The 22,606-nt window shown below is 43.4% G+C and overlaps 1 protein-coding gene across 4 annotated transcripts in view; it reads left to right on the forward strand.

Annotated features, from left to right (window-relative positions):
* ctnna2 (catenin (cadherin-associated protein), alpha 2) overlaps positions 1–22,606 on the forward strand; it is a 1,236,619-nt gene that overhangs the window by 935,131 nt on the left and 278,882 nt on the right. For all 4 annotated transcript variants that reach the window (XM_072576926.1, XM_072576917.1, XM_072576908.1 and 1 more), the window contains 2 exons: positions 1,021–1,177; positions 12,878–13,078. In XM_072576926.1, the coding sequence (XP_072433027.1) occupies positions 1,021–1,177; positions 12,878–13,078 (358 nt within the window). The remainder of the gene's footprint in view (positions 1–1,020; positions 1,178–12,877; positions 13,079–22,606) is intronic.

Raw genomic sequence — 22,606 nt, forward strand, 5'->3', positions numbered from 1 at the left:
AAGGTAGGAAGGAATCCTGCAGTGTGTAACTCTTCTCTTATCCTGAGTCCCCAAAGCCTGACCACAAGTTACAAGTCAGGAGTGTGATGGAACACTCCCCACTTGCCTGGATGACTGCAGCTCCAACAGGCATCCAGGACAGAACCCACTCAGTCGACACCTAATCCTCAAACAGTCACTCTGTCCACCACCAGTGCGCAGTGACAGCTGCGTGTACCATCTCCACAGTGCACTACAGAATTTCATGAAAGTTCTTTCAATGTCTTCTATACCACAATCACTATCATTTAGAAGAACAAAGGCAGTAGATACAAGGGGATACCACCGCCTGCAAGCTGCTTTCCAAGTCACGCACCATCCTGACTTGGAAGTATATTACAGTGTTTTCAATGTCGATGAATGAAGATCTGTGCAATTCGCTACCCCAAAGTGTGGTGGATGCTGGGGCAGTGAGTAAATTTAAGGAGGAGTTAGACAGATTTTTAATTGAAAATGAGTTGAAAGGTTTTGGGGAGAAGGCAGGAAAATGGGAACGAGGAGCATATCAGCCATGATCGAATGGCGGAGCAGACCGAATGAGCTGAATGGTGTAATTCTCCTCCCATATCTTATGAACATATGAAGTTATGAAAGTCCTGTAACTTGTTCTCTAACAGCAATGTGAATGCATCAACAACAAATGGACTCCAGCAGTTCAAAAAGGCAGCTCACTATCACCTACTGAAGGGCAGCTAAGCAGAGGCAATAAATGTTGGTTGAACCAGTGAAGCCCACATCTCATAAATGAATAATTTAAAAATAACTTAGCAGGAGCATATTTCTTACTGAATTTGATAAATGTGAATAATTCTCAGATCCAGTAGTCTTTTAATAAACAATGAAATATTAAGCTAGATCATGTATCTGCTTTATTTTTAATCACAGTTAAAGATTTGTGGAGCATTCCCTTAACTGCTGGATGCTGTGGCTATGTGTAGAGCTGTAAAAACCGTAGTTAGACTAATTTGCCTTTTCTTTCAGGTAATTAATGCAGCACTGACTCTGGCTGCTCGGCCCCAGAGTAAAGTTGCTCAAGATAACATGGATGTCTTCAAAGACCAATGGGAGAAGCAAGTACGCGTTTTGACGGAGGCTGTCGATGACATCACTTCAGTCGATGATTTTCTGGCTGTTTCAGGTATGAACAAATGCAGTTGAACTAAACAACCCAGAATTGCTCTGTAAGCTAAATCCAAGGTAATTAAACGATCCAGCTTCTGTGAAATTGCAACATTTTGTATTTGTAATTCCAAGTTTCCCTCCCAGTCATAGGCCATTCTGACCTGGAACTATGTTGGCCTTCCTTTACTGGCACTAAGTCAAAATCCTGGAACTTCCCCTCTGACAGCACCGATTTGCAGCGATTCAAAATAGGCACTTTCTAAACAACAATTAGGGATAGATAATAAATGCCGGTCAAACCAACAATGCAACATTCCTTTTGTTTTGGAAGTGGCTTTGAAAAAGTGAAACAACACAGAATGCTTTACAGGTGCAAATATCAAATTCAAAAATGTATGAACAGACCTCAGCCATTTAGACTTCTGATTCAATTCCACTATTCAATCAAATCACAATAAATCTGTAACCAAATTCTATGCTTCTACATTTTTCCAATAATCTTTAATACTTTTGGTGAACAAAAACAAACGAAGACAAAGGACAGACCTTCTTGGATTCTGAGCAAGGCGGGTGATGGCAACATTTATGGCAGAATTTGCGGCATTGTGAGTATCTTTATGCTTTTGCCAAGTGGTGAGATGAACTTCTTGCTCGACAAGCTGATCCATAAGGAGGACTATTGCTTGTTAAACATCATATTAATGACCTGACTTGTATCATTAGTATTAAGCTTTCTACCATAGCAAACACACTGAATAAGCTGGACATCAAAAGGTCTGCACATGGAAGCTTGACCAGCTGCTTGGTGACTTTTCCTGACCACTGGCTGTGAGGAACCTAAATGCTGCTCGGCATCTCAGGGCTCAATCCACAGGCTTTAGTCACAGACACTTCTCACTCATTGATGTTTACATCTGATTTTTTGCCAACCTCTCACAAGCCTCTGAGGAAGCACAGACCTGCATGGCAGTGTGCATCACAACCAGCATTGAAAGACTACTGCAAGTACACTTTCTTGTAGAGTCAAGCACCTCGATCATGGACGAGGCTGCATCTTAGGGCTGCTCACTTATTCAGTCATTCATTTAGCAGTTACCTGCATGCCCCTTCATTCATGCTTTGCCCAGCCTTGCCTTACCTGGGTGGAAGAGATGCAGAGATGTTGCAATGTGATTTAGACAGGCGGAGTGAATGGGCAAATGCATGGCAGATGCAGTTTAACATGCATAGAAGCTGGTAGGGGCATGGTACCGGACCGAGAGCCAGAAGGGGCATAGGGGCAGGCTACCTTGTGGCCAGAAGGTGGGTGGGGCAGGTACTTGCTGGGTTGCTGGGGGGTCATTGTTCTGTGCACTACTTTGCATTTGATTGGACTGTCTTGTCTGTGTTTGTTACTGCTTACTTTTTGATGACTTAAGGTGGGATTTGACATTTGTCCTAATTTCCCTGTTAACTAATTAAACCCTATAAGGAGTTTGTTTTATTTTGTTTTTGTTCACCAAAAGTATTAAAGATCATTGGAAAAATGTAGAAGTATGGAATTAGGTAACAGATTTATTGTGATCTCATTGAATAGTGGAATTGAATCTGAAGTCAAAATGTGGTTTGGGGTTTGGGCTTGCTGCCCCTTTCCCTTAAACAGTGTTTTTTTTTGTGAACTGCTGCTTTTTGTTTATTGTCAACTTTCGTATTTTGTATGGTTTCATAAAATAAAAAGGAACATGGATAGATGTGAGGTTATCCATTTTGGTGGCAAAAATAGCAAGGTAGATTATTTTTTGAAGGGCAGTAAATTGGGAGAGGGGAATATGCAATGAGACCTGGGTGTCATCTTACACCAGCGTGCAGGTGTAGCGGGCAGGAAAGAAGGCAACTGTGCATTTGGCCTTTATAGCAAGAGGAATGGAGTTCAGGAACAAGGATATCTTTCAGCAGGATTCTGATGAGGCCACAACTGAAGTACTGTGTGCAGTTTTGGTCTCCTTATCTGAGGAAAAGTGTTCTTGCTCAAGAGAAGATGCAGTGAAGGTTTACAAAATTGATTCCTGGGATTGCAGAACTGACGTATGAGAAGAGGTTGAGTAAATTAGGATTGCATTCACTGGAATTTAGAAGAATGAAGGGAGATTTCATAGAAACCTATAAAATTCTAACAGGACTTGACAGGTTAGATGTAGGAAAGATGTTCCTAATGGTGGGGGAGTCCAGAACCAGGAGTGTCAGTTTAAGAATAAGGGATAAATCTTTTAGTACTGAGAAAAGGAGAAATTTCTTCACCCAGAGAGTGGTGAGCCTGTGGAATTCACTGACCCAGAAAGTGATTGAGGTGAAAACATTGTATGTTTTCAAGAAAGAGGTAAATATATCTCTTCTGGCTAAAGTGTTCAATGGATCTGAGGGGAAGTTGGGAGTAGGGCGTTGAGTTCAATGACCATCCATAATCACATTGGAAAGTAGAGCAGGTTGTGGTGAGCACGTTTAGTGAATTAGTCATGCCGCAGATTAGGATTGCTGAAGGAGACAGTGAATGGGTGACCAAAAGACAGAGAAAGAGTAGGAAGGCAGTGCAGGTATCACCTGCAGTCATCTCCCTCCAAAACAGGTCTACCATTTTGGATACTGTTGGGTGAGATGGCTCACCCGGGGAGGGCAGCAGTTGCCAGGATCATGGCACCGTGGGAGGTACTGCTGTTAAGAAGGGCTGGAAAAAGACTTGTCGGGCCATAGTCACAGGGGAATTCTATTGTAAGGGGAGCAGATAGGCTGTTCTGTGGCCGAAAACGTGACTCCCGGATGGTATGTTGCCTCCCAGGTGCTCAGGATAGAGATGTCACCAATCAGCTGCAGAGCATTCTGAAAGGGGAGGGCGAACAGCAAATTATCGTGGTGCATTTGGGCACCAATGATAAATTTCAAAAAATGAGATGAGGTCCTGAAAGCAGAATTCAGGGAGCTCGGAGAGTAGTTATAAAGGAGCACCTCAAAGGGAGTGATCTCAAGGTTGCTACCAGTGCCACATGCTAACCAGGGTAGAAATGAAAGAATAAGCAGGATGAACATGTGGCTTGAGGGATGGTGTAGGAGGGAGGGTCTAGATTGGGACATTGGGACCAGTTCTGAAGAAAGTGTGACTATTACAAATTAAATGGTCTACACCTGAACCAGACTGGAACTAATGTCCTTGGGGGAGTATTTTGCTTCTGCTGTTGGAGAGGTTTTAAACTGATGTGCCAGGGGGCTGGGAACCAGAGGAGAAGACTAATAGACAGTGAGGTGGAAACTAGAGACTGTAAGGATCATGAAGTTAGCATTACCAAGGAGAAGAGTAGGCAGAGAGCAGATGAACGCAAAAGAACCTGAAGTGAATATACTTTAATGCAAGGAGTATAGTGGGTAAGGCAGATGCACTAAGGGTTTGGATTGGTGCCTAGGAGTATGGCGTTATTGTGATCACAGAGACTTGGTTTAAGGAAAGGCATGATTGGCAACTAAATGTTCCAGGATATAGATGCTTCAGACAGGACAGGGAGGGTAGTAAAAGGGTGGTGGTGGTGGTGGTGGGGGGGGGGGTGGGGGTGGTGGTGGTGGGAGGAGGAGTTGCATTACTGGTCAGGGATGATATCATGACTGTGTTAATGGAGGGCACTATGGAGGGCTTGAGCAGTGAGGCATTATGGGTAGAGCTGAGAAATAAGGGCGCAGTTACATTGTTGGGGCTGTAATACAGGCCTTCCAACAGTGAGCGTGAGGTAGAAGAACAAATAAGTAAACAGATTATGGAAAGATATGGAGGAATCAGGGTAGTGGCGATGGGCGATTTTAATTTTCCCAACGTTGACAGGGAGACACTTAGTGTCAGAGGTCTGGATAGGGGATAATTTGTAAGGAGCGTCCAGGAAAGTTTTCTAGAGCAGTATGTCAATAGTCCAACAAAGGGAAAGGGCTCTATTGGACCTGGTGTTGGGAAATGAGCCAGGCCAGGTGGTAGAAGTTGTAGTGGGGGATTTCTTTGGGAATAGTGACACAGTTCTGCAAGTTTTAGAATGCTCAGAGACAAAAATGAGAATGGTCCTAAGGGAAGAGTACTAAACTGGGCCAAGTTCAATTATATCAAAATTTGGCAGGAGCTGGGAAATGTGGATTGGAAGCAGCTATTTGAAGGGAAGTCTGCATTTGCTATGTGGGAAGCTTTCAAAGATAAGTTGAAGATAGTGCAGAATAGGCATGTCCCTTTGAAAAAAGGGATAGGAAAGGCAAGATTCATGAACTGTGGAAGACAGGAGAAATCGTGCGATTAGCCAAGAGGAAAGGGGAAGTGTACATAAGGTCCAGGCAGCTAAGAATAGAATGGACCATGGAGAAATATCGGGAGAGTAGGACCAATCTTAAGTGAGGAATCAAGCAGGCTAAAAGGGGTCATGAAATAACTTTCGTGAGCAGGATTAAGGAGAATCCCAAGGCCTTTTATTCCTATGTAAAAAGCAAGACGGTAACCAGAGAAAGGGTTGGTCCACTAAAGGATAAGGAAGGAAGACTGTGTGTAGAACCTGAGAAAATGGATGAGAGTCTCAATAATTATTTCGCATCAGTGTTCACTGAAGAGACAGACATAGTAAATGGTGAGATTAGACATAGACGTTTGTTTACTCTGGATCACGTTGACACAAGGAGGGAACCAAAATAGAGAAAATGCTGGAAAATCTCAGCAAGTCTAGCAGCATCTGTAAGGAGAGAAAAGAGCTGAGGAGAAATAGAGAAGTATTTATACTAGCCTCCAAGACTACACGTACTGGCCTCATATAAATACCTGGTAAAAACAATGACTGCAGATGCTGAAAATCAAATACTGGATTAGTGGTGCTGGAAGAGCACAGCAGTTCAGGCAGCATCCAACGAGCAGCGAAATCAACGTTTCGGGCAAAAAGGGCTTTTGCCCGAAACGTTGATTTCGCTGCTCGTTGGATGCTGCCTGAATTGCTGTGCTCTTCCAGCACCACTAATCCAGTATCATATAAATACCTCCCTATTTCTCCTTTTTTTAGCTTTGACAAAGGGTCAGTTAGACTTGAAATGTCAGCTCTTTTCTCTCCTTACAGATGCTGCTAGACTTGCTGAGATTTTCCAGCATTTTCTCTTTTTTGGTTTCAGATTCCAGCATCCACAGTAATTTGCTTTTATGACATAAGGAGGAAAGTTGTGTTGGGTAGACTAAAGGATATTAAGGTGGACAAATCCCCAGGACTGGATGGGATCTATCCCAGGTTGCAGAGGGAGGCAAGAGAGGAAATAGCTGGGGCCCTGACAGATATTTTTGTAGCATCCTTAAACACAGGTGACGTGCAGAAGGACTGGAGGGTTGCTAATGTTGTCCCCATATGCAAGAAGGGTAGTAGGGATATTCCAGGTAACTACAAACCACTGAGCCCGACGACAATGGTGAGAAAGTTGCTGGAGAAGGTACTGAGGGATAAAATCTATTTATATTTGGAAAAGAATGGGCTTATCAGTGATAAACAACATGGTTTTGTGCGGGGGAGATCATGCCTTACCAACTTAATAGAGTTCTTTGAGGAAGTGACCAAGTTGATAGATGAAGGAAGGGCTGTAGGTGTCATATACATGGACTTGAGTAAGGTGTTTGATAAGGTTCAACATGGTAAACAAATGAAGAAAGTGAATCACATGGTTTGCAGGGTGTTCCAGCCAGGTGGATAAAGAACCGGTTGAGCAACAGGAGACAGTAGTAGTTGAAGGGAGTTTCTCAAAATAGAGAAAGGTGTTCCACAGGGATCAGTGCTGGGGCCACCATTGTTTGTGATATACATAAATTATCTGGAAGAGGGCACTGTTGGTATGATCAGTAAGTTTGCAGATGACAAGAAGATTGTTGGAGTAGCAGAAAGCGTAAGGGACTGTCAGAGAATACAGGAGGATATAGATAGACGGAGAGTTGGACGGAGAAGTGGCAGATGGAGTTCAATCCAGGCAAACGTGAGGTGATGCATTTTGGGAGTCTAATTCTAGAGCCAACTATACTGTGAACAGAAGAGCCTTGGGTAAAGTTGATGTGCGGAGGGATCTGGGAGTTCAGGTCCATTGTAGCCTGTAGGTGGCTACACAGGTGGATAGAGTGGTCTAGAAGGCATATGGTATGCTTGCCTTCATCGGATGGGGTATTGAGTACAAGAGCTGGCAGGTCATGTTAACATTGTACAAGACTTTGGTTTGGCCGCATTTAGAACAATGTATACAATTCTGGTTGCCACCTTACCAAAAGGATGTGGATGCTTTGGAGAGGGTGCAGAGAAGGTTTAAGAGGAAGTTGCCTGGTATGGAAGGTGCTAGCTATGAAGGGAAGTTGAGTAGGTTAGGATTGTTTTCATTAGAAAAAAGAAGATTGAGGGGGTACCTGATTGTGATCTACAAAATCATCAAGGGTATAGACAGGGTGGATAGAGATAAGCTTTTTCCCAGGGTGAAGGATTCAATAATGAGTGGTTACGTGTTCAAGGTGAGAGGTGAAAAGTTTAAGGGGGATACACATGGAAAGTACTTTACACAGAGGGTGGTAGTTGCCTGGAACGTGTTGCCAGCAGAGGTAGTAGAGGCAGGCATGGTAGATTCACTTAAGATGCTTGAGTAGGTGGGGAGCGGAGGGATACAGATGCTTAGGAATTGGGCAATAGGTTCAGATAGTGAAGTTGGATCAGCACAGGCTTGGCGGGCTGAAGGGCCTGTTCCTGGGCTGTAAATTTTCTTTATTCTTTCTTTATTCTTTGCTTGTTGGATCAAATGGCCTGACCCTGCTGCTAACTTCTGTGTTTCTAAATTTGCTGTGCCAATTTGCTCAGTCACACAACCAGGCAGCTCACCTTGCTGGTCAGCAGTCCTTAATCAAGGTGGTGGCAGGGTGGGGGCAAGGGACTAAGTGATGTCGCAAGGAATTAAGGGCTACGGGGAGAATGCGGGTTAGTGGAGTTGAAATGCCCATCAGCCATGATTGAATGGCGGAGTGGATTCGATGGGCCGAATGGCCTTACTTCCGCTCCTATGTCTTATGGTTTTATGAGGTAGAGTGAAGCATCGTGCCCGATGGCAGTGTTGATGTAACTACATTTGTCAGTGATACCTGGCACAGGGAGTTGCATGGTAAACAAGGGCTTTCCTCTTCCTACCAGTCATTCCCTATTCCCCCGAGCCTATAGCCTCTGGTTCTGACAAATGGATTCCTGAGTTTCCTCCTGCATTAGTGCCATCTCTTGTCACCACACGTGCATCGTGCCAGCAATTGATGCAGCAACATGTTACATGTACAGTAAGCAGGCAGCCACTTCTCAGAATCTTAAAGGAGTAGTCCTCACTGAAGTCCATGAGGCCACCAGTCAGGGTGTCCAAGACAGCATCCATTAGAAGTCTGGGAGTTGTCCATGCTCAGGCGTCTGGTTGGGGTGTTTTCAGTTCGGGATCTGTGCCACTATACTCTGGGGTGTACAGTCAGTCCACTTGCTACTTAGAGGCCAGTCCAGAGGGTTGGGCTAATATGGTCAAGGAGATGTACAGTCATCAGTTTCGGCAATTGTTTCTATGACTGTCCAGTTAGATCCCTGAACGTGATGGACATGATCAGTCCATCAGATCCGTCTACAGAAACTAAGGGGAAACTCAGTGGTGACAAGAGGTGGCAATAACGCAGGAGGAAACTCAAGAATCCGCTTGTCAGAACCAGAGGCTATAGGCTCGAGGGAATAGGGAATGATTGGTGTGAAGATGAAGGCCCTTATTTACCAAGCAACTCCCTGTGCCAGGTATCACGGACAAATGTAGTTACATCAACACGTTTGGGCAAAGTGGCTGGAATAGAATAGGGAAATTGTATTATATGGGGCAGTGGTGTCAGCAGGACCCATTGCACTGTAAACACATTGTTCATCTTTTTCTGAATGCATGTATTGTGTATCCTGTGTAAACATGAGGTTATGCATCATGTTGGCACAGTTACATTTGGGTGTACACAGGGAGACAAATAACCAGATGTAAGGTCGAAACAGCACTATTTGTGGAAATGTAACAAATAATGTAAAGTGAATTGTCACCTCTGATCCAAAAGTTCTCTCAATGTGATTTTTTTTTCTATTGTTCCTTAGAACACTCCCTGGTTCTTCATTTGGGATGGAGGGAACCTGCTCAGTAGTGGGCCTTTTGGGCTTGGAGGGTTGGTTGCATGATGCTGGGGTCGTTCATCTCTGGATAGTCCAGACATGCTGATGGTCTTCTTGCCAGAGACAAGTGGACCCACCTTGCTTTGAACCTCAAAAGGTCTGGTGGGGTTAGGGTTAGTGTTAGTGAGTGTGAGGTAGCTGGGAAAAGGATGTGGCAGTTACCCTAGTGGAGAGGAGGAGGTCATTGACTATCTTACGCCACTGCTAATCATTCATCTACATTGTCGAGATAGCACTGACCATAGTGTCTGCCATTCCCTTCTCTGAGAGGAGATTACCTCTCTCCCTTGCACCATCCTGATGTGTAAGCCATCCAAATCCCTGTTGGATAGTTGCAGTGCCATCTGCCTCTTTTCTGACTTCAGAAAGCGTCCTTACCCAAGCAAGGCATCTTTGGAATGCGATGCCTTTTCAGTATTGTAAGGGAGCCATGGATGCTGGTCTTTAGGGGATATATAGTGAATGCTGAGTTGTTTTGTGTGGTAAGATAGGACTAAAGTAGACAAGAAGGACATCCTGGGGGTGGGGTAGATCTTTAATGAAGTGTGTTTTGTAATATACGGTGAAAGATCTCACTGGGCCTCATGACAAGAATCTCTCCAAAAATAGTTGATGCACTTCGCTCTTAGCCAAACAAAATTAAGATTCTGCCCGAATTGATTTTGTTTCAAAATTAGCACTTGGCCAATCATCAACAGCCATTTATGAAAGGAAATTTCAATCTTCTATACACATTTTGCACATAGTGTAACCTTAATACACTCCTGAAAAGTTTGAATCTAATTTTACAATTATGCCCCTAGTACAAGATTTCATATCATGAGAAATAATTTATCTGTGATCCAAACCACTTTTCCCTCAAAACTTTGATCAGATTTCCCTGAACCTTTGAAGGGAGCACAACCCTAAATTGAATAAATTCTACCTCCTTTGGCCTTTGGACTCGAAGCTTTGTCCCAGTAAATCTATTCTGTGCTGCTGACAACACCAATATACCCTTCTTCATTGTGTTCCCCTGGACTTCACACACAACTCCAGATGTGCCTGACCTTTGTATTGCTGAAACATGACTCTTCATCTGCGGTTCGGCGGGTTGGTGTGGACTTGTTGGGCCGAAGGGCCTGTTTCCACACTGTAAGTAATCTAATCTAATCTCTTGTAATCCTTTAGGTATAAAGTCCTGTACATGTCCATGAAATCTTAAAGATCTAAGGGTCTGGATAAACACCACCCAATCCTCCCCTTGGTGGAGGACACCCCTTGGATTCCTATTCCATTTTGAAAGTTACTATAGAATCTGGTTTAAGGCAGGGGTAAGAATCTTTTTTTCCCGTCACAGGGTCACCAGTGTGTGGAATCCTTTTCTGCAGATGTTAGTGGAGGCTGTATCTTTAATTTGTTCAATGTTGAGCTAGATAGCGGCATGGTGGCTCAGTGGTTAGCACTGTTGCCTCACAGTGCCATGGACCTGCGTTCAATTCCATCCTAGGGCAACTGTCTGTGTGGAGTTTGTGCGTTCTCCCTGTGTCTGCGTGGTTTTTGCCAGGTGCCTGGTTTCCTCCCACAGTCCAAAGATGTGCAGGTTAGGTGGATTGGCCATGGTAACTTACCCATAGTGTTCAGGGATGTGTAGTTTAGGTGCATTAGCCATAGGAACTACAAGGATGAGACTGGGAAGCTCTTTGAAGGATACTTGGTACTTATGAACTTGTTGGGTTGAATGGCCTGTTTCCACACTTTAGGGATTCTAAATAGAATTTTGGTTAACAAGTAGGTTAAATATTATTGGGGGCACACAGAAAAGCTGAGATCACAGTCAGACCGTTAAGATTGTGTGGCGGAGCAAGCTTGGCTTTTGCCCAAAATGTCAATTTTCCTGCTGTGTGACCTGCTGTGCTTTTCCAACACCACATTTTCGATTCTGATCTCCAGCATCTGCAGTCCTCACTTTCACCTTGAAGGGCCTATAGCTATAACCTATAGCTACTCCTAAGTCCTATATTCTGTGGTTCCATGATGTTAATAAGCAGCGCGTTTGTGATCATAGTAAATAGGTTAAATTTAGTGCTGCTTTGCTGTAATTCAGCCTCCACAAATATACTACTTGAAACAATGGTGACTAAAGGCATTTTCTAAAATAATGTATTATTACATCCAAACAACTGGAAATACCATCAAGGATACCAGTCAATAAACAGTTAATGCACTTGTCTGAAATTCCAGTTGCTGGAACATTTGCCAGTTTGAAATAAATGGGTTACTGCCTGCTAAAAATAATGGAATGAAGCTGCTCAGAAAGAAACATTAATCCTTTATCGTTCAACATGTCATGGCATGATCTCAGGGCCATTGTCATTGCTTATTCCAGCTGATGATTGAACTCTGTCTAACTATTATTCTGAAATGCCCAGGTAATATGAGGCTGAAAATGCATTATGCAACATTAAATAATTAGTTTACTGCATTTGTATGAATTTGTTGTAAACCCATTAAGACTGTCATTGGGAACATAACTGAACTGGGCCAGCCATATAAATATTGTGGCTACGAAAACAGGTTAGAGGCTGGGAATTCTGAAGCAAGTAATTCACCTCCTGACTCCTTAAAGCCAGTCTGCCATCTACAAAATGCAAGTCAGGAGTGTGATGGAATACTCTCTAGTTGCCTGAATGCCTTCAATAACACTCATGAAGCCCAAAAGCATCCATGACAAAGCAATCAGTTTGACTGGCAATGCATTCACCAGTTTAAACATCCATACACCATTGACTTCCATTGACCTGCCTCCATTATGATGAATGTTTTAGCGAAATAATGGGGGCCAAAAAAAATTAGGAGCCTACTAAATGTATTCATTTTCATTTTTGTCCTTGCTTACAAATCGCTCTACACTTTCAGTCCCCTCTGCAGGTTTATAACCCTCTTTGTTGTAGAGAAATGGGGTGAACGTCAGAAATGTACACACAGTGATGATGTAACAGTCTGATTCACTAAGTAGGTAGAAAGGTCTGGAAGGGAGCAGAACCTCTCACCTCATGTGAAACTTTAATCTATGTGTAAACAGAGAGGTCTTGCAGATAAGACCATGGATTCGAGCAGCATACTTTTCCGAGAGTAAGCTGACCCAAACTCTCTGCTGCAAAAGACCTGCAAACCTCTTATTCCGACTTCTTTAAAATTTCCAATTTATTTGAGGCTGGACCTTCAGTTGCATGGGCCTCAACTCAAGAATTTCCTTCCCTAAATAGCTCTGCCTCTCCAACAGTGTCTTCTTAAGGTTCTGTTGAAAACCATCCCTTTTCGCTCAGCTTTGGTCATCTGTTGTCATATTTATCTCTCTGGCATGGCATCATATTTGTTTGGTAATTGCTTCTGTGAAGTGCCTGCGATGATTTGCTCTGCTACAAACACCTCAGCAATTTGTGTTGTTGAAACTCAGTCTCCTCTTATAAAACAAACATCTAATTTCTTCACTCTTTCTCTTCCAACTCTATCAGAAAATCACATATTGGAGGATGTGAACAAGTGTGTGATAGCACTGCAGGAAGGTGATGTAGACACACTTGATAGAACTGCTGGGGCCATCCGAGGACGGGCAGCAAGAGTTATCCATATCATCAGTGCTGAGATGGAGAATTACGAGCCTGGTGTATACACTGAGAAAGTAATGGAGTCCACAAAGTTGCTCTCAGAGACTGGTAAGACAAATACATAGTCATATTCCATGTTTATACACATACCAATTACGACCACAGGAGAAGGAATATACCTTGAGTTCATGACATCATTTAATGAATAATCTGTGCCTCAAATCCATATACTTTCTTTTATCTTATATCCCCTAATATCTCTGGCTAACAATATCTTTCTTAAATTCTATACAATACCTATATTTCAAAAATGTATGTATGGTTCATAGTCACACAAGGTTGTTTTTACTGTCTGCCTGCTTTTAAATTAATCTTCAGGGACGAAGATTTCATCAAAGAGTCTAAATTGCTTTCTTCAAAGATGGACTTTTTAAAAAATGGGTAGTATGTTTTACTTCCCATGGTTAATCAAGTCAAGATATTGGTGCTGAGGTGCAAAGGAAATTTAATTACCCATTCTCATCATCTATTAGGGATTGCCAAAGGACAGTGGAAGCAGTCTCTGACATTGTCACTCCTTCCTGTTTCTGGTAGAGATAGTTCTCATGGTGACAGACCCCAGCAAAGAGGGCAAAGAGAATGGGGCACTTGAGAAGCTGGGGCCTTTCCTCTGAAGCGTCAAAATTTAAATTGGGCAATGGTACTTGATGGGATGGGCAATGTGAAGGCATTTTATGTGCTTAAAATTCATGACATTAAAATTTCACTTTTGCATCCATATGGCTCCTTTCACTACCTGAGGACTTCCCAAACTATGTTAAAATGTGTAATTACTGTTGTCGAATTGGAAACATGGCAGCTAATTTGTGCACTGCAAGCTGCCACTAAAACAATATTAAACAGGAAATGTCTTGTTGAAAGTGGTCAATATCTGTGATCGCAAAGTCTTCAGTGTCACTGAATCACAGGAGTGTATGACTGTTAACCACAAGATAGTATACTCAAAATTCACAGAACTATATATCTCCAGTCTATTGGATAAACCCGGAAATCATGGGAATGTGTACTCAGATAACACTGAACAAGAAATCCTGAGATCACAGGAGTGTATGCCCAGAAGCTGCAAGAAGCCTTTGTATACTTCAAACATTTGTACTCATACACCACAGCAGTTGAAACTCTTCAGTAAGCCACAAGACTGCACACCTAGAAACGATGTGTGCATGTACCCAGAAACCACAGCACTGGACAGCCAGAGAACATTTGGAAATATATCTCCATTCCTTTAGTATGGTTAGGACAAAATCCTGGAATTCTCTCCTCTACAACACATAGACTGCAATGGTTCAGCTCACCACCTTCTTCTCAGGAGGAAGTAGGAGAAGACAATAACTGCTGGTCCGACCAACAATACCCACATCCCATTGTGAAGAAAAAACTATAAGTCTGGTTCAATCAAGCTATGGGTCAACATGGTCCAACAGTAGGAAAAGAATGTCAAAGTGAAATGGTTAGATTCTCTTTCATTGGTGTTGGTGAATATGTCTGGCACTATTAGATTTGTAGTTACCAAATAACTTAGAAGAATATTCTGTCACAAAGAGAATCTGCTGTTAGAATACCGAGTTGATGCAAACAGCATAGATACTTTGAAAGGAAAGTTACATATACAAAGGATAGAAATAAATTAATGATGTGATGATAGGAGTGACGGGAGCAGAGTTAGTCAATTAGTACCATTAGCATGAATCTACTAGCCTATTTCTAAGCTGTATATTCTATACATGATGGCATTTTAGCACTGAATCTGAAGCGTAAAGTGTCTTGAGAGTCCTAGTTCAGGATTCTCTTAAGGTTAACATGTTGGACATTAAGAGGGCAAGTGCAATGTGAGCACTCATTTCAAGAGGGCTATAATACAAGAGCAAAGATTAAGGATTCTGGGTAATCCAAGATGGAGGACAGGAAAAAATTCTGGTTGTAACAGGCTGCTCCTTTTTTGAAGTATTTTAGGTGTTGGAAATGATTTTCTTGAATTACAGGAGCAGCAATTACTGTTTCATATGCTGTTGCATTGTTTTGGAACTTTGGAGAAAAAAACAGTCAAACCAACAGCACTTTTAAAAGGGAGAGGAACAGGAAGCACATGGTGAGGTCAGTGCAGAAGAGAGAGAGAGAGAGAAAAACCCATACTACTAACTGACACAGCTGTGAACCTGCACAGTTACTGTCTTTCTGTTTAAATTCATGTATCGCTGCACATCGGAGTGCATCTGGGAAAATTAACAAACAGTGAAATTCACAACTAATCTTGGAGGAACTTGTTTGGGAGAGGTCACAGCACGAAAACAGAAAAGTGAATATTTGAAGTGTGGCCTTACACAAGTGCATTGGGTGCATTGGCGCCACCTCGTGCTCCCGCGAGGAGGTTGAGCAATTCATCAACTTCACCAACACATTCCACCCTGACCTTAAATTTACCTGGACTATCTCTGACACCTCGCTCCCCTTCCTGGATCTCTCCATCTCCATTAGTGACGACCGACTTGACACTGACATTTTTTACAAACCCACCGACTCCCATAGCTACCTGGATTACACCTCTTCCCACCCTATCTCTTGCAAAAATGCCATCCCGTATTCCCAATTTCTCCGCCTCCACCGTATCTGCTCCCAGGAGGACCAGTTCCACCATAGGACACACCAGAGGGCCTCCTTCTTTCGAGACCGCAATTTCCCTTCCCACGTGGTTAAAGATGCCCTCCAACGCATCTCGTCCACATCCCGCACCTCCGCCCTCAGACCCCACCTCTCCAACCGTAACAAGGACAGAACACCCCTGGTGCTCACCTTCCACCCTACAAACCTTCGCATCAACCAAATCATCCACCGACATTTCCGCCACCTCCAAAAAAACCCCACCACCAGGGATATATTTCCCTCCCCACCCCTTTCCGCCTTCCGCAAAGACCGTTCCCTCCGTGACTACCTGGTCAGGTCCACATCCCCTACGACCCACCCTCCCATTCTGGCACTTTCCCCTGCCACCGCAGGAACTGTAAAACCTGTGCCCACATCTCCTCCCTCACCTCTATCCAAGGCCCTAAAGGAGCCTTCCACATCCATCAAAGTTTCACCTGCACATCCACCAATATCATTTATTGTATCCGTTGCTCCCGATGTGGTCTCCTCTACATTGGGGAGACTGGGCGCCTCCTAGCAGAGTGCTTTAAGGAACATCTCCGAGACACTCGCACCAATCAACCAAACCGCCCCGTGGCCCAACATTTCAACTCCCCCTCCCACTCTGCCGAGGACATGGAGGTCCTGGGCCTCCTTCACCGCCGCTCCCTCACCACCAGACGCCTGGAGGAAGAACGCCCCATCTTCCGCCTCGGAACACTTCAACCCCAAGGCATCAATGTGGACTTCAACAGCTTCCTCATTTCCCCTTCCCCCACCTCATCCTAGTTTCAAACTTCCAGCTCAGTTACTGTCTCCTTGACTTGTCCGACCTGCCCATCTTCTTTTCCACCTATCCACTCCACCCTCTCCTCCTTGACCTATCACCTTCATCTCCTCCCCCACTCACCCATTGTACTCTATGCTACTCTCTCCCCACCCCCACCCTCCTCTAGCTTATCTCTCCATGCTTCAGGCTCACTGCCTTTATTCCTGATGAAGGGCTTTTGCCCGAAACGTCGATTTCGCTGCTCGTTGGATGCTGCCTGAACTGCTGTGCTCTTCCAGCACCACTAATCCAGTATTTGGTTTTCAGCATCTGCAGTCATTGTTTTTACCCTGCTCAAAGATCAGCAAGCTGGCCTTTGAGTGGAGCCGCAGGAGATGGGGGAGATACTAAACGAGTATTTTGCATCAGTATTTACTGTGAAAAAGGACTTGGAAGACACAGAATGTAGAGAAATAGATTGTGACATCTTGAAAAATATTTACATTACAGAGGAGGAAGTGCTTGATTTCTTGAAACGCATAAAAGTGGATAAATCCCCAGCACTTGATCAGGTGTATCCTAGAACTCTGTGGGAAGCTAGGGAAGTGATTGCTGGTCCTCTTACTGAGATATTAATATCATCGATAGTCACAGGTGAGGTGCCAGAAGACTGGAGGTTGGGAAACATGGTGCCACAAGTTAGAGAACTATAGACTAGTGAGCCTAATGTCAGTGGCGGGCAAGTTATTGGAGGGAGTCCTGAGGGACAGGATGTGCATGTATTTGGAAAGGCAAGGACTGATTAGGGATAGTCAACATGACTTTGTGCTTGGGAAATCATGTGTCACAAACTTGATTGAGTTTCTTGAAGAAGTAACAAAGAAGATTGATGAGTGCAGAGCAGTAGATGCCATCTATATGGACTTCAGAAAGGCGTTCGACAAGGTTCCCCATGGGAGACTGATGAGCAAGGTCAGATCTCACAGAGTACAGGGAGAACTAGCCATTTGGATACAGAACTGGCTCAAAGATAGAAGACAGAGGGTGATGGTGAGGCCAAAAGAGAAAATGCTGGAAAATCTCAGCAGGTCTGGCAGCATCTGGAAGGAGAGAAAGAGCTGTTGTTTCGAGTCTAACTGACCCTTTGTCAAAGCTGGGAGGGAGGCATCCAGAGGAAATAAGGTCAGTCAGGTGTTGGAGATAAGGAAATGAGGTCAGTCACAGTGTTGGAGACAAGGAAATGAGGTCAGTCACGGTGTTGGAGATTTCAGCATCTGCAGTAATTTACTTTTATTTTGGTGGTGGTGAGGGTTGTTTTTCAGCCTGGAGGCCGACGACAAGGGGGAATGTTACTGAACAAAGAGACTTTGGAGTGCAGGTTCACAGCTCCTTGAAAGTAGAGTCGCAGGTAGATAGGATAGTGAAGAAGGCATTTGGTATGCTTTCCTTTATTGGTCAAAGTATTGCATACAGGAGTTGAGAGGTCAATTTGCAACTGTACAGGACATTGGTTAGGCCACTGTTGGAATATTGCATGCAATTCTGGTCTCCTTTCTATCAGAAGGATGTTGTGAAACTTGAAAGGATTCAGAAAAGATTTACAAGGATGTTGCCAGGGTTGGAGGATTTGAACTATAGGGCAAAGCTGAATAGGCTAGGGCTGTTTTCCCTGGAGCGTCGGAGGCTGAGGAGTAACCTTATAGAGGTATATAAAATCATGAGGGGCATGGATAGGATAAATAGACAAAGTCTTTTCCCTGGGGTGGGGGAGTCCAGAACTAGAAGGCATAGGTTTAGGGTGAGAGGGGAAAGATATAAAAGAGACCCAAGGGACAACGTTTTCACGCAGAGGGTGGTGCGTGTCTGGAATGAGCTGCCAGAAGAAGTAGTGGAGGCTAGTACAATTGCAACATTTAAAGGCATCTGGATGGGTATATGAATAGGAAGGGTTTGGAGGGATATGGGCCAGGTGCTGGCAGTTGGGGCTAGATTGGGTTGGGATATCTGGTCCATATGGACAAGTTGGAGCAAAGGGTCTGTTTCCGTGCTGTACATCTCTATGACTCTATGTACCACTGAGGCTGTATACGCCGCTGGTCAGACCGCATTTGGAACATTGTGAGTTGTTCTGGGCCCCACCTCGAAGGAAGCACGTGCTGGTATTAGAGGAGGCCCAGAGGAGGTTTACAAGAATAATTGCAGGGCTTGTCACATGAGAAGTGGTTGAGCACTGTGCTCAATGGAGTTTAGAAGGATGAGGGAGGATTTCAATGAAACTTGCAGAATACTGAGAAGCCTGGATCAAGTCGACATGGAGAAGATTATTACGCTAGTAGAAGAGACTACCACCCGAGGGCACAGCCTCAGATTGAAGGGATGACCCTTTAGAACTGAGATGAGGAGGTACTTCTTCAGCCAGTGGATGATTAATCTGTGGAACTCATTGCCACAGATGGCTATGGAGACCAAGTCATTGAGTGCATTTAAGGCATTTATAGATGGGTTCTTGATTACTAAGGGGATCAAGGGATATCGGGAGAAGGCAGGAGAATTGGTTCAGAAACATATCAGACATGATTGAATGGCGGAGCAGACGTGATGGATCGAATGGCCTAATTCTGTTTCTGTATTTTATGATCGTATGGTAATATTGGCTGCATATTACCACATTGTGGAATAGCTGTACTGCATCATTACCTTATTGTATAATGACTGCAACATGTGGCAAGGTTCGTGACCTGGCACCTGGTGCAGGGCAGACCGGCATTAAATTGATGCCAACTTGGTTCTAACCTCGAGGCCATGAGGGACAAGTGGGAGGACCCCTTCCCATAGGCGGCAGGAAGATTGGGGTGAAGATTAGAGTCAACCTGAACTGAAAGTATTTTGACCACTGCCAGAAAAGCAAGTGCATATGCAGAGGAAGTTCTTCTTGTAGGCTGTGACACCTGGACTCTGAGGAAATGGAAAACATTTTTTGAAAATGGTCTCAGTGGATTCATTAAGTACCTTGATGGCCATATGGTACCTGAGACCTATCAATAGAGGTGAAACCATATGACCTCTGTCTTTACAGAACCTTCTATACCATTGAACGAATGTGTTGTGCAAATCTGACAAAGTAAAATATCAGTGACCAGTGAAATGCATTCACATGCAATGTTTGCAAAACGTCACGGGGTGTAGAGCAAAGACATTCAAATTCACAGTGATTGTGAAGACTACCGGCAGGGCAGCACAGCAGCACTGAGGGGTGTGAGGTGCAATGTCTTCTGCATTGAGGACATAGATGTCAGTAACCAACTGCCTGGAGAGATTAAGTGTTAAAGATTTAGCCTCTGCTGATTTCTTGCCTATTGGGCCCTCTGGATATCTGGGGTTCTGCCTTTCCTCTGGCGAGCGCTGGAATACAGCACATAGCTGCCTAATTGTCGTCAGCAGATTTGGCCCCTGCTCTTCTGCATCCAGGCAGAGAGTGGTGTCGATCCCAATCAAAGTATGGGCACAATTTGTCACTCTCCATGCCACCTGTGCAGTGCCAAAGCTATTCCCCTACAAAATGTCTGAAATCCTTCACCCCGCTAACCCTTACATCAAGCTGGACTGATGGCCTAATGCATCCATTTCTGGCTCTTCACCCACCTGCCTTCAGTTGGAAACTTTCTGAAGGCAAGGGTAACCCACCCAGACCCTTAAAGTTCAAGGTCAGCCTTTGACAAGCTTTTAACAGGCCTGTTTTAATTCATTTAATTGATTTCGAGTGGAGGAGAGTGGGACTCCTAGCTTGCCAATCACTTCACACCACTACCACCCAGATGATAATTGTTAATGGTGAGATCAACACCTTGAAATTAACTCATGGTTGTGTCAGGACTTCAGGACACTGGAGCAACCTTGTGATGTTGTTACAGAGTATATCACTGACAGTAAATACCACAGTGTGGGTGGAATTAGAACACAATGGAAAAACTGTATACAAGAACACAAAAAGAAACTAGACCAAGCTAACATGAACATGAACACACAAAGAAAATCAATTCATCTTAATGTCACGATAAAGCAGAGCTTGATCTATGATTGCCATGCATAGCAGAATTTAGTAGTAATGCATTATAAATGGTATTGCTTTGAAGCCTAAGCCTGGAGATGGTACTTAACTTTGACTTCACCTCGACTGCTTTGTAAAGACCTAAACTCACGGAGTAGCAGCAATCCACACAATAAAAGACCATGTTCCATTTCCATTTTCAGAAGGCCCAGAAAATTTGGCTCCAAATGTCATGAAATAGATAATATTTTCTCCCCAGCATTAACAAGTCTCACTTTAATGATGAGTGAAGAAAACATTTATCATTGACTCCAATGCTGACTCAGAACTCAGCTGGCACAAGTGCTTATAATTAAGTAGCAGTCCCTCAGCAATGCTGCCACACTTTAATCGGGCTTTTGATCTGTATCATTAGCAGACATCAAAATGAAAAGGATAGCCAGTTATACTGGTGTTATTTATAATATGACAACAACAGTTCCTTATCCAACCCCAAAGGAAATATTACAACCAAGTTGCTTGCCTTTCATTGCTATTGCTTTAATAAGTCTCTTAAAACTACATCAACTTTCTTCCTGGTAGTTTAACAGTTAGGAATAATGAGCTGTTGACAATCTGCAAAATATGTGACAACATGAAGTGCAGAAGAGCAAAAGGAATTCTTTTTCCGTATGGATTGAATGGGCAATCCACCTCTAAAATTCAGTTCCTAAAATGCAGTGTGAATAACAAGCACAAGGTATTTCAATAACACCTTTCAAACAATAACTGCTACTATAAGAACAAAGAGGACATGGGAACACTACCATCTTGGCTTAAGAACGAGCTCACCATTCCTTCACTGTCTCTGGGAAAACCTGCTGGAACTCTCTACCTGACAGCACCGTGAGCACTCCATGACAGATGGACTGCAATAATTTTACAAATAATATCAAAGTGACCCAAAGCCGGGCTGCATGATTTTGCAGGAGGTACGCCAGTGTTTTTGCCTTGATCAAAGATTGGGAATGTAACTGCAGCAAAAGAGGGAAACAAATAGACTGACCATGCTCCATAAAATATGGAATGTTCTGATAGGAATTGACAGAAACAAGTACCTGGTTCCCTCTGGCAAAGACAAAACTGGAGGATATCATCCACACCAATACCAAGCACCATTAGCTTCTATCAACAACCTTTCTTCACAAGGACAATCGGACAATACAACAAGATGCGAACAAGAATAGTCACAGCCGTATTACTTGAGAGCTTCAAGCTCAAAATTATTGTCATTACTCGGACTCCCATCTTCGTAGATAATACCTAGTTTATTGTGCTACGCATAGAAATATTGGCAGAATACAAATATTATTCTGCTGTTAACACAACCAAAGCAAGAGCTAAATTCTAGATGATGGTTCATCCTCATGTTTTCAAGGATAAGTAAATATGGTCAACAAATGTTGGCCTTGCTGGGGACATCCACATTCCATGAATAGTTTAACAAAAAAGATAGTTAAATACAATAGTTATTTAACTCCAACAAGAAAATATTGAAGTATTTCAGTCTTACAAAAGTTGATACATTGGCTGATCCTATACCTCCAGCTTCAATGAGTGGATCTGTGCTCCTTACTTTGCACCATCAATTGTTACGGCTCCATGCACGTAAATCTTTGATCATCATCTGCTGATAATGAAAAATCTTGGAACATGAGTATTGGCTACAACATACAAATGACCCCAGAATGATTGCATAAAAATAGCTTCCAGGATGGCAGAAACTTGCTTCAACATTAATCACTGTGGGCAAAGATATAATGTTTAAGGTGCTGGGCTATTATGTCCTGGATGGTATTAAGCTTCTTGAGTTGCTGCTGCAACTCGAGGCAGGTGGAAAGTATTTTATCACTTTTGCCTTGGTAAATGTGGAGAATCTGGAGGTGGGCCCCACCTGGAGCTAAGAAAATTCTTTGCAAGATTCATGAACACAATTGTGCAGGTTAATGCATTAAATTACACCAACCTATAAATGTTCAACAATGGAACTGAGAGCTGCATATAAAATTGAAAAGAATTCAAAATTAGAAAAACACTGAGTTCAAGTATTTTTAAAATGTGATTCGTTGCTACCTTGAGTATGCATCCTAATGTCAGT

This window comes from Chiloscyllium punctatum, chromosome 1 (assembly GCF_047496795.1).
Source record: "Chiloscyllium punctatum isolate Juve2018m chromosome 1, sChiPun1.3, whole genome shotgun sequence".
Classification (NCBI taxonomy): domain Eukaryota; kingdom Metazoa; phylum Chordata; class Chondrichthyes; order Orectolobiformes; family Hemiscylliidae; genus Chiloscyllium; species Chiloscyllium punctatum.